Genomic DNA, 13,446 nt, shown 5'->3' on the forward strand with positions numbered 1-13,446 from the left:
CAATGTGTTTGTTCTCACAGCTTGTATCTGAGATTTGTTAAAGTGCTGCGAAATGTGAAGTTCAGATTAAGTTCCTATAGATCCGTGAATTACTTATTAACGTAGCCGAGCGGTCAGGCACTAGTAATTCTGTCATTCCCATCTGTGTTCCACCTACACCTTCAGACTTGCAGGATAGTGTTCCGTTGCCTCAAGTGTCCGGGGACACTCAGACTGCCTTGAGTGCACAGCCTATCCCTGCAATGACTGCTAGTTCGAGTAGTAGTTTCTCCACAGGGGATGCCTTGTCAGAAAACGATTACTTGCAACTAGTAATGCCATCTCTTGTTGATGTGACATGCTGTCAGCAGAAAGACGTCTCTGTTACAGCTAGTGTTCTCACTAGAGTGTCTGTTGTTATTCCTAATGTTTCAGATGGTGATCCCATCCTAGTTGACAGTAATCAGTGCATTGTAAGAAGTTATTTCTCGGGTAACTTTCATATGTTAACGTTTGTAAGTGTAGTTTCTTTATAGCTGATACCTCGTGTCACTGTGTGCGACTCAGATTGAATATCAGCATTGTTCACCGTGTTCATTTCTTTTCTCCTGTGCTTGCAGTTTGAGATAGTAGATTCGTTCTCCCTTGCTCATATTGCGTGTTAAAGCGTTAATTTTTTTCAACCGGGGGGAGTCATCCACTCCACCGAGTTTGTTTATTCCTCCAGTAAGAAAGAACCGATCCCATGTGTTCTGATGTGATTCGATTCCTGCTCCAGGAAGATCTTATTCTTACTGTGAAGCCACCAGCACCCATTAGTGACTTTGTAATGAGCCAAGAATTACTGTATCGAACAGCCGAGTTGGGTACTCCAAGTAGAAGAGTTTACCAGTTAGTAATTCCACAGTCACTAGTGATTGTAGTTGTATCTTTTGTAGATAGTCGTTCAGACTGTCCTCAGTCAAGGCATGTGTTAGCCATTGCAGAGGAATTCGATCCTCCCAGAGATGATAACCATTCTGCATATGTAAACCTAACCCTCGCAGAATTGGGTTTAAATGTACATAGTCTGTATAATTAGATGTCCGAGATGAATGAAATTATCAACTGTGTGTTTTGTCATTAGTTGATCAGTTGTCAGAAATTTTCGTGTTCACGTTCCCTCCGTATTCTGAGAATTTGACAGTAATAGTCTGAGTGCACCGGATGCTTTTGCTGTTAATTTCACCTTGTATATATATATATATTTATTCTTCCTCAGAATCCGTAGAGTGCTTGAATACGGATCGATCGATCAATTCCACCCATATTGTACAATGAATTGTTCTTATAGTTTGCAATGAATACGTTAACCCCCATTATGTAAAATCCATTATGATGCCATCCATTAGTTCTAAGTTATATATGAATTTGTTATTGTACAGAATCAGCCCAGATCCACCTGCCTGTTCAGCCTATAGTATAGTAGTGTATGTCGGGACGACATACGTAACATGACCGAGCTGTCAGCATAGTTGCTGATCCCTGTATTCCCAGTATTATATAGCATAGCATATTAGTATCATCCATGTGCTTTAGATAAGAGATCCCTTGTAGGCCTGTGGCTTTGTGTGACGTCACGGGATACAGATGTGTAGGCTCATACCTCTGCCCCGGCCTCACTCGGCGGCAGACCATTCAGCGGACAGGCAAGGCAGCTGGGCTCCATCCCTCATCTCAGTCTGACAATATATAGTTACCATCCTACAAGTGTGTCTACCTTCAACCTACGATATCTCCATTTAAGAACCCTTACGATAATACAAGGGATCTCAATACTATACAAGGGATCTCAATACTATACAAGGGATCTCAATACTATACAAGGGATCTCAATACTATACAGGGGATCTCAATACTATACAAGGGATCTCAATACTATACAAGGGATCTCAATACTACACAAGGGATCTCAATATACAAGGGATCTCAATACTATACAAGGGATCTCAATACTATACAAAGGATCTCAATACTATACAAGGGATCTCAATACTATACAAGGGATCTCAATACTATACAAGGGATCTCAATACTATACAAGGGATCTCAATACTATACAAGGGATCTCAATACTATACAAGGGATCTCAATACTATACAAGGGATCTCAATACTATACAAGGGATCTCAATACTATACAAGGGATCTCAATACTATACAGGGGATCTCAATAGTATACAGGGGATCTCAATACTATACAAGGGATCTCAATACTATAAAGGGGATCTCAATACTATACAAGGGATTTCAATACTATACAAGGGATCTCAATATTATACAGGGGATCTCAATACTATACAAGGGATTTCAATACTATACGAGGGATCTCAATACTATACAAGGGATTTCAATGCTATACAAGGCATTTCAATACTATACAAGGGATCTCAATACTATAAAGGGGATCTCAATACTATACAAGGGATTTCAATGCTATACAAGGGATTTCAATACTATACAAGGGATCTCAATACTATACAAGGGATTTCAATGCTATACATGGGATTTCAATACTATACAAGGGATCTCAATACTATAAAGGGGATCTCAATACTATACAAGGGATCTCAATAATATAAAGGGGATCTCAATACTATACAAGGGATTTCAATACTATACAAGGGATCTCAATACTATACAAGGGATCTCAATACTATACAAGGGATCTCAATGATATACAAGGGATCTCAATACTATACAAGGGATCTCAAAACACTACAAGATATCTCAACACAATTCAAGGGATCTCAACACACTACAAGGGATCTCAACACACTACAAGGGATTTAAACAAAACACAAGGGATCTCAACACACTACAAGGGATCTCAACACACTACAAGGGATCTCAACACAATTCAAGGGATCTCAACACACTACAAGAGATCTCAACACACTACAAGGGATTTAAACAAAACACAAGGGATCTCAACACACTACAAGGGATCTCAACACACTACAAGGGATCTCAACACAATTCAAGGGATCTCAACACAATACAAAGGATATCAACACAATACAAGGGATCTCAACGCATTACAAGGGATCTCAAAACAATACAAGGGATCCCAAAACAACACAAGGGATCTCAACACACTACAAGGGATCTCAACACACTACAAGATATCTCAACACACTACAAGGGATCTCAACACACTACAAGGGATCTCAACACACTACTATATATCTCAACACAATACATGGGATCTCAACACACTACAAGGGATCTCAACACACTACAAGATATCTCAACACACTACAAGGGATCTCAACACACTACTATATATCTCAACACAATACATGGGATCTCAACACACTACAAGGGATCTCAACACACTACAAGATATCTCAACACACTACAAGGGATCTCAAAACAAGTAATCTCAACACACTACAAAGGATCTCAGACCAATACAAGGGATCTCAAAACAACACAAGGGATCTCAACTCAACACAAGGGGGTCTCAACACAACAAAAGGGATCTCAACACAATACAAGGAATCTCAACACACTACAGGGGATCTCAACACAACATAAGGGATTTCAGCACACTACAAGGGATTTCAACACAACACAAGGGATCTCAACACAAGTGATCTCAACACACTACAAGGGATTTCAACACAAGTGATCTCAACACACTACAAGGGATCTCAACATAAAAAATGGATCTCAACACACTAAAAGGGATTTCAACACAAGGGATCTCAACACAACACAAGGGATCTCAACACAACACAAGGAATCTCAACACAACACAAGGGATCTCAACACAACACAAGTGATCTCAACACAACACAACACATGGGATCTTAACACAACACAAGGGATCTCAACACAATACAAGGGATCTCAACACAAGGAATCTCAACACACTACAAGGGATCTCAACACACTACAAGGGATCTCAACACAACATAAGGGATTTCAGCACACTACAAGGGATTTCAACACAACACAAGGGATCTCAACACAAGTGATCTCAACACACTACAAGGGATTTCAACACAAGTGATCTCAACACACTACAAGGGATCTCAACACAACACAAGGGATCTCAACATAAAAAATGGATCTCAACACACTAAAAGGGATTTCAACACAAGGGATCTCAACACAACACAAGGGATCTCAACACAACACAAGGAATCTCAACACAACACAAGGGATCTCAACACAACACAAGGGATCTCAACACAACACAAGGAATCTCAACACAACACAAGGGATCTCAACACAACACAACACATGGGATCTCAACACAACACAAGGGATCTCAACACAATACAAGGGATCTCAACACAATACAAGGGATCTCAACACAATACAAGGGATCTCAACACAATACAAGAGATATCAACACAACACAAGGGATCTCAACACAATACAAGGGATCTCAACACAACACATGGGATCTCAACACAACACAAGGGATCTCAACACAATACAAGGGATCTCAACACAATACAAGGGATCTCAACACAATACAAGGGATCTCAGCACAACACAAGTAATCTCAACACAACACAAGTAATCTCAACACAACACAAGTGATCTCAACACAAGGGATCTCAACACAACACAAGGGATCTCAAAACAATACAAGGGATCTCAAAACAATACAAGGGATCTCAACACAATGCAATGGATCTCAACACAATATAAGGGATCTCAACACACATGGGATCTCAACACAATACAAGGGTTCTCAACACAATACAAGGGATCTCAACACAACACAAGTGACATCAACACAATACAAGGGATCTCAACACACATGGGATCTCAACACAATACAAGGGTTCTCAACACAATATAAGGGATCTCAACACACATGGGATCTCAACACAATACAAGGGTTCTCAACACAATACAAGGGATCTCAACACAACACAAGTGACATCAACACAATACAAGGGATCTCAACACACTACAAAGGATCTCAACACAAGGGATCTCAACACACACATGAGATCTCAACACACTACAAGGGATCTCAACACACATGGGATCTCAACACAATACAAGGGATCTCAACCCAATACAAGGGATCTCAACACACGTGGGATCTCAACACAAAACAAGGGATCTCAGTATAAAACAAGGGATCTCAGCATAAAACAAGGGATCTCAGCATAAAACAAGGGATCTCAATACAACACAAGGGATCTCAATGCAACACAAGGGATCTCAACACAACACAAGGGATCTCAACACACTACAAAAGGATCTGAACACAAGGGATCTCGACACAACAAAAGGGATCTCAACACAATACAAGGGATTTCAACACAATACAAGGGATCTCAACACAATACAAGGGATCTCAACACAAGGGATCTCAACACACATAGGATCCCAACACACAACAAGGGATCTCAACACAATACAAGGGATCTCAACAATACAGTGGATCTCAACACAATACAAGGGATCTCAACACAATACAGTGGATCTCAACACAATACAAGGGATCTCAACACAATAAAAGAGCTCTCAACACAACACAAGGGATCTCAACACAAAACAAGGGATCTCAACAGAAAATAACGGATCTCAATACAACACAAAGGATCTCAACACAAGAGATCTCAACACACTACAAAGGATCTGAACACAGGGGATCTCAACACACTACAAGGGATCTCAACAGAACACAAGGGATCTCAACACAATACAAGGGATTTCAACACAATACAAGGGATCTCAACACAACACAAGGGATCTCAACACAACACAAGGGATCTCAACACAATATAAGGGGTCTCAACACAATACAAGGGGTCTCAACACAATACAAGGGGTCTCAACACAATACAAGGGATCTCAACACAATACAAAGGATCTCAACACACTACAAAGGATCTCAACACAAGGGATCTCAACACACTACAAGGGATCTCTACACAACACAAGGGATCTCAACAGAACACAAGTGATCTCAACAGACTACAAGAAATCTCAACACAATACAAGGGATCTCAACACACATGGGATCTCAACACAATACAAGGGATCTAAACACACATGGGATCTCAACACAATGCAAGGGATCTCAACACAATGCAAGGGATCTCAACACACATGGGATCTCAACACAATACAAGGGATCTCGACACATTACAAAGGATATGAACACAAGGGATCTCAACACACATGGGATCTCAACACAATGCAAGGGATCTCAACACACATGGGATCTCAACACAATACAAGGGATCTCGACACATTACAAAGGATATGAACACAAGGGATCTCAACACACATGGGATCTCAACACAATACAAGGGATCTCGACACATTACAAAGGATATGAACACAAGGGATCTCAACACACATGGGATCTCAACACAATACAAGGGATCTCGACACATTACAAAGGATATGAACACAAGGAATCTCAACACACATGGGATCTCAACGCAAGGAATCTCAACAAAATACAAGGGATCTCAACACAATACAAGTGATCTCAACACACTACAGAGGAATCTCAACAGTGTTTACTCACCTTTCCTCACCGTTGGGAGATTTAGCAAGCTTGACAGCAAAGATGAACTGTGCTGCACATATCAAAAGGCAGCTGAGGTCGAGGGAGAGTGTGAGTGCAGCTAGTGCCAGTGTGACCTCCTGGACACTGTCAGCGTCGTGTGCCAGCGGCGTCAGCTCCACCAAGAAGGTGAGTGCCAGCAGTGCCAGCAGCAGCGACGTCAGACACAGCAGTCCAAGGGAGGTAAGTGCCCCACGAGACTCAGTTGATCTAGTGAGTGTAATGAAGCGTGGTAGCAGTCCCGCTGATCTTTTGCTGCTGATGGTAGCTTTAGAGAGGTCAGCGTGAGGGATGGGCGAGAGGTGCGTGATGTGGGAGAGGTCCGTGAGGTGGGAGTGGTCTCTGGACTGGTCCAGACCCGTGGTCCGCGTCACCGTCGTGGTCCCGGGACTGCCAGACCCGGAGTTGCCACCCACGGAGTGCTTGGAGGAGGAGAGAGAGCTCATGTTGAGCACTGGGTGCTGGCGGCCACCCGCCGCACCGTTCACCTTAACACTGAGTGTACCTGGTGAGATGGTGTGGTTGTGGTGGTGGTGTTGTTGCTGGTGGTGTTGGTGGTGGTGCTGGTGGAGAGCGGGAAGAGTGGCCCCGCCCCTGAGGGAGCGCCGGCCCTCTGTGGTGTCAGTAGCATGGGTGCTGCCCCTCCCCGGCCCCGCCCCGTGTACCTGTCTACCAGCCACAGTCAGCATGTGTTTCAGCATAGAGCCGTCGCGGGGACCAGGGGTCATTGGTGGCGTGGGCGCCGCCACCACTTCACCATACCGTGGGCGCCGCCCTCGCCTGGGTCGGCGGGGTGGCAGCTTGCTGGGTGGCGGGGCGTCACAACAGCGCAGGGCGGGGGATCATCCTGTTGACTTGCTGCTGGGAGCCACCTCACGCTGACCTGCTGCTTCTAGGAGCCACCTCACGCTGACCCGCTGCTGCTGGGAGCCACCTCACACTGAGCGGTTGCTACTGGGAGCCACCTCACACTGACCTGCTGCTGCTGGGAGCCACCTCACACTGACCTGCTGCTGCTGTTAGCCACCTCACACTGACCTGCTGCTGCTGGTAGCCACCTCACACTGACCTGCTGCTGCTGGTAGCCACCTCACACTGACCTGCTGCTGCTGAGAGTCATCTCGCGCATCTCTGTGGAAGAAACCATAAGAGTGAGCTGACCTGTAAATCACGTGATAATGTCACAAGAGGTAGGAAAGAGAAGAGAGTGCACCTGTCTGGCTTCAACACACCTGTACACCCTCACCACCACACCTGTCTGGCTTCAACACACCTGTACACCCTCACCACCACACCTGTCTGGCTTCAACACACCTGTACACCCTCACCACCACACCTGTCTGGCTTCAACACACCTGTACGCCCTCACCACCACACCTGTCTGGCTTCAACACACCTGTACACCCTCACCACCACACCTGTCTGGCTTCAACACACCTGTACGCCCTCACCACCACACCTGTCTGGCTTCAACACACCTGTACACCCTCACCACCACACCTGTCTGGCTTCAACACACCTGTACACCCTCACCACCACACCTGTCTGGCTTCAACACACCTGTACACCCTCACCACCACACCTCTCTGGCTTCAACACACCTGTACACCCTCACCACCACACCTGTCTGGCTTCAACACACCTGTACACCCTCACCACCACACCTGTCTGGCTTCAACACACCTGTACACCCTCATCACCACACCTGTCTGGCTTCAACACACCTGTACACCCTCACCATCACACCTGTCTGGCTTCAACACACCTGTACACCCTCACCATCACACCTGTCTGGCTTCAACACACCTGTACACCCTCACCATCACACCTGTCTGGCTTCAACACACCTGTACACCCTCACCACCACACCTGTCTGGCTTCAACACACCTGTACACCCTCACCACCACACCTGTCTGGCTTCAACACACCTGTACACCCTCACCACCACACCTGTCTGGCTTCAACACACCTGTACACCCTCACCATCACACCTGTCTGGCTTCAACACACCTGTACACCCTCACCATCACACCTGTCTGGCTTCAACACACCTGTACACCCTCACCACCACACCTGTCTGGCTTCAACACACCTGTACACCCTCACCATCACACCTGTCTGGCTTCAACACACCTGTACACCCTCACCACCACACCTGTCTGGCTTCAACACACCTGTACACCCTCACCATCACACCTGTCTGGCTTCAACACACTGCCACTATCCATCATTTGCATAAAGGCAAATGATCAATAAACCTATGGACGTCAAGAGGGAACTGGAAAAGTTCCTCATATCAATGCTTAACCAGCTGGGCTGTGGTTCCTTCGTTGGACTGCGTGTGGTCAGCAAAACAGCCTAGTTGATCAGGCCTGGATCCTGGAGGGTATCTGGTCTGGGACCGGGCCGTGGGCGTTGACCCCAGAAAGCATTCTTCAAGTATCCTTCAGTACGCTTAAGAGATAACACAATATATAAGGTGAATTATCAACAAACTTCATAAGTTTCTCAAACTGCTGATCAACTGGGCCGTGGACTCCATGCGGCAGGCACCAACAACCTGGTTGACCAGGTCATCAATTAGGTGGTCTAGTCTGGGACTGGGTCGTGGAGGAGACCACTTCCTTAATCTTTAGCAGGAGCCCTCATGTAACCCTTCTCCATGCATGTTCCCCTCTCTCTTTCTCCCCCTAACATGTTTCCTCTAGCCCCTCCCCTCACATACTCCTCATCCCCCTTCATTCACACGCTCCCCTCACATACTCCTCATTCCCCTTCATTCACACGCTCCCCTCACATACTCCTCATTCCCCTTCATTCACACGCTCCCCTCACATACTCCTCATCCCCCTTCATTCACACGCTCCCCTCACATACTCCTCATTCCCCTTCATTCACACGCTCCCCTCACATACTCCTCATTCCCCTTCATTCACACGCTCCCCTCACATACTCCTCATTCCCCTTCATTCACACGCTCCCCTCACATACTCCTCATTCCCCTTCATTCACACGCTCCCCTCACATACTCCTCATTCCCCTTCATTCACACGCTCCCCTCACATACTCCTCATTCCCCTTCATTCACACGTTCCCCTCACATACTCCTCATTCCCCTTCATTCACACGCTCCCCTCACATACTCCTCATTCCCCTTCATTCACACGTTCCCCCTCACATACTCCTCATTCCCCTACATCTACACGCTCCCCTTCACCTTCCCCTCACAGATACATTCGGGCACCTCCCATCAAAATACACATCCTTACCCCTCCTTGTCCATGTACCTCTCAGCACCTCCCCCCCTCTTTTCCCCTCCACCTCACACGCCCCACTTGCCCTGTTGTAAGTCAGCTGGTGGGAACCAGGAAGGTACATCGTGGGAAATATGCTAATGAGTTCAACCGACCTTAACGGCCTTCACAACGACCACAAGTGACGCCTTGGTTCCTGCTGCATTCTGATCTGCAGCAGCCTGGTCTGCTGTACCCTGGTCTGCAGCACCCTGGTCTGCTGCACCCTGGTCTGCAACACCCTTGTCTGCAGCACTCTGGTCTGCAACACCCTGGTCTGCAGCACTCTGGTCTGCTGCACCCTGGTCTGCAGCACCCTGGTCTGCTGCACCCTGGTCTACAGCAGACCAGGGTGCAGCAGACCAGGGTGCAGCAGACCAGGGTGCTGCAGACCAGGGTGCAGCAGACCAGAGTGCTGTACCCTGGTCTGCTGCACCTTGGTCTACTGCACCCTAGTCTGCTGCATCATGGTCTGTAGCACCAAGGTCTTCTGCACCTTGGTGTGCTGCACCCTGGTCTGCAGCACCCAGGTCTTCTGCACCCTGGCCTGCTGCACCCTAGCCTGCTGCACCGTACCCTGGTCTGCTGCACCCTGGTCTGCTGCATCATGGTCTGTAGCACCAAGGTCGTCTGCACCCTGGTGTGCTGCACCCTGGTCTGCAGTACTCAGGTCTTCTGCACCCTGGCCTGCTGCACCCTAGCCTGCTGCACCCTGGCCTGCTGCACCCTAGCCTGCTGCACCCTGGCCTGCTGCACCCTGGTCCCCAGCACCCTGGCCTGCTGCACCCTGGTCTGCTGCATCATGGTCTGCAGCACCAAGGTCTTCTGCACCCTGGTGTGCTGCACCCTGGTCTGCAGTACCCAGGTCTGTTGCACCCTGGTCTGCTGTACCCTGGTCCGCTGCACCCTGGTATGCTGCACCCTGGTCTGCAGCACCCTGGTCTGCAGCACCCTGGTCTGCAGCACCCTGGTGTGCTGCACCCTGGTCTGCAGCACTCTGGTGTGCTGCACCCTGGTGTGCTGCACCGTGGTGTGCTGCACCCTGGTCTGCTGCACCCTGGTCTGCTGCACCTTGATCTACTGCACCCTGGTCTGCTGCGTCATGGTCTGCAGCACCAAGGTCTTCTGCACCCTGGTGTGCTGCACCCTGGTCTGCAGTACCCAGGTCTGCTTCACCCTGGTCTGCAGCACCGTGGTATGCTGCATGCTGGTCTGCAGCACCGCGGTGTGCTGCACACTGGTCTGCAGCACCGTGGTGTGCTGCACACTGGTGTGCTGCACCGTGGTGTGCTGCACCCTGGTCTGCAGCACCGTGGTGTGCTGCACCGTGGTGTGCTGCACCCTGGTCTGCAGCACCGTGGTGTGCTGCACCCTGGTCTGCAGCACCGTGGTGTGCTGCACCCTGGTCTGCAGCACCGTGGTGTGCTGCACCTGGTCTGCAGCACCGTGGTGTGCGTCACCTTGGTCTGCTGCACCCTTGTCTGCTGCACCCTGGTCTGCTGCACCCTGATCTGCTGCACCCTGGTCTGCTGCACCTTGATCTACTGCACCCTGGTCTGCTGCACCCTGGTCTGCAGCACCAAGGTCTTCTGCACCCTGGTGTGCTGCACCCTGGTCTGCAGTACCCAGGTCTGCTTCACCCTGGTCTGCAGCACCCTGGTGTGCTGCACCCTGGTCTGCTGCACCGTGGTGTGCTGCACCCTGGTCTGCAACACCGTGGTATGCTGCACCCTGGTCTGCAACACCGTGGTATGCTGCACACTGGTCTGCAGCACCGCGGTGTGCTGCACACTGGTCTGCAGCACCGCGGTGTGCTGCACACTGGTGTGCTGCACCGTGGTGTGCTGCACCCTAGTCTGCAGCACCGCGGTGTGCTGCACACTGGTCTGCAGCACCCTGGTGTGCTGCACCCTGGTCTGCAGCACCGTGGTGTGCTGCACCCTGGTCTGCAGCACCGTGGTGTGCTGCACCCTGGTTTGCAGCACCGTGGTGTGCTGCACCCTGGTCTGCAGCACCGTGGTGTGCTGCACCTGGTCTGCAGCACCGTGGTGTGCGTCACCTTGGTCTGCTGCACCCTTGTCTGCTGCACCCTGGTCTGCAGCACCGTGGTGTGCTGCACCCTGGTCTGCAGCACCGTGGTGTGCGTCACCTTGGTCTGCTGCACCCTGGTCTGCTGCACCTGGTCTGCAGCACCGTGGTGTGCGTCACCTTGGTCTGCTGCACCCTTGTCTGCTGCACCCTTGTCTGCTGCACCCTGGTCTGCTGCACCCTTGTCTGCTGCACCCTGGTCTGCTGCACCCTTGTCTGCTGCACCCTGGTCTCCTCTGCTCCAGCGAGCAGTACACACTCAGGATTATAAAAGCTTCTCAGTAATTTAGATGTTTTATATTTTGACCGACATTACAGTAGCAGTGAAAGCTCTCTCTTTGCATTTTCCAGTTCTGTAATGTTGGCTGCCCTAAATGGAGATGCTAGAATGCTGTAATATTTCCGTCTAGAGTACCATCATTGGCTTGATATCTCCTGTTTTGAAGGCTCTTGTTATCCAGCCTATCATTTTTCTTGCAGATGTGATAGCAACACTGAGTGGCTTTGACTCTACTCTGCCCTAGCCTTTTTTTATTTTTTCTTAAAAATTTCCATAGCTGAGTAAATAAATTTTATCCTGGGGAAAGAGGTGGAGCACATCCCTCGTTGAAAATTTACTCAACGTAAAAGTCTTGCCCCAAGCCGGGCTGCGGATATACAAAACCCCGAAACCAGAAACCGGTTTCAGGGCCATCACACTTATTGAACACTACGCTATTTTCTGTGGCCCACTGGAAGGTTTGGTTCATGGCGGCTTGGCTGCGTTTTTGTTTCCTCCGTAAATGTCATTCTCAAACATTCTAGTATCATGCACTAAGAATAATTATAGTTTTAGGATTTATCTGAGAGATAACGAGAATGAAAATGAGAAATGGATCAGTCACTGTGCCTCATGGAGCTGAGATTTTTTTTCTGTGTCAGCCTCTGAGTTGACAGTACTGACGATTACTCTGTTTCCAATTTGTTATAAAGTTTAATATCCATCTGACTTCTCGTTATTTTTTTTTTTACTTATTGTGGGTGCTACTGAACCATGAAATTTTGAGGTTATGATCATGTGCCTCATCTTGACACTTGTGGAAGACTTGCAGTTTCTGTGTATATCATCATCTTGTATTTCAGTACATCCAAGACTATTTACCTGGAGTCTACCTGGAGGGTGTTCCTGGGGTCAACGTCCCCGCGGCCCGGTCCTTGGCTAGGCCTCCCGGTGAATCAGGGCCTGATTAACCAGGCTATTACTGCTGGCCGCACGCAGTCCAACGTATGAACCACTGCCCCCGGGGTCCGGTTCCAACAAAATATTGGAACAATATTAACAAAACTGTTTTTTTTTAGAATCACAAAACTTGGCAATTACTATACTTGAAGCATATGTAAGAGAGGATTGTTCTGTGCACAGTATCTCTGTCAATAATTTCATTTTCCTTATATGCAGGTGTTAAGTGTGCGTGAATAGTCTGTGCGTCAATACAAGAGAAGCGCCATCAAATG

The 13,446-nt window shown here is 48.2% G+C and overlaps 1 protein-coding gene across 2 annotated transcripts in view; it reads right to left on the reverse strand.

Annotated features, from left to right (window-relative positions):
• The window catches only part of LOC128684189 (uncharacterized), an 89,617-nt gene extending 81,816 nt beyond the window's left edge, over positions 1 to 7,801 (reverse strand). The window contains exon 1 of one of the 2 annotated variants that reach the window (XM_070094847.1): positions 6,532 to 7,801. In XM_070094847.1, coding sequence (XP_069950948.1) covers positions 6,532 to 7,298 — 767 coding nt within the window. In that variant the 5' untranslated portion in view covers positions 7,299 to 7,801. The remainder of the gene's footprint in view (positions 1 to 6,531) is intronic. The other variant, XM_070094840.1, reaches the window with a different exon arrangement.
• Positions 7,802 to 13,446: the final 5,645 nt, after the last annotated feature.

The sequence above is a fragment of the Cherax quadricarinatus genome, chromosome 4 (assembly GCF_038502225.1).
Source record: "Cherax quadricarinatus isolate ZL_2023a chromosome 4, ASM3850222v1, whole genome shotgun sequence".
Taxonomy (NCBI): domain Eukaryota; kingdom Metazoa; phylum Arthropoda; class Malacostraca; order Decapoda; family Parastacidae; genus Cherax; species Cherax quadricarinatus.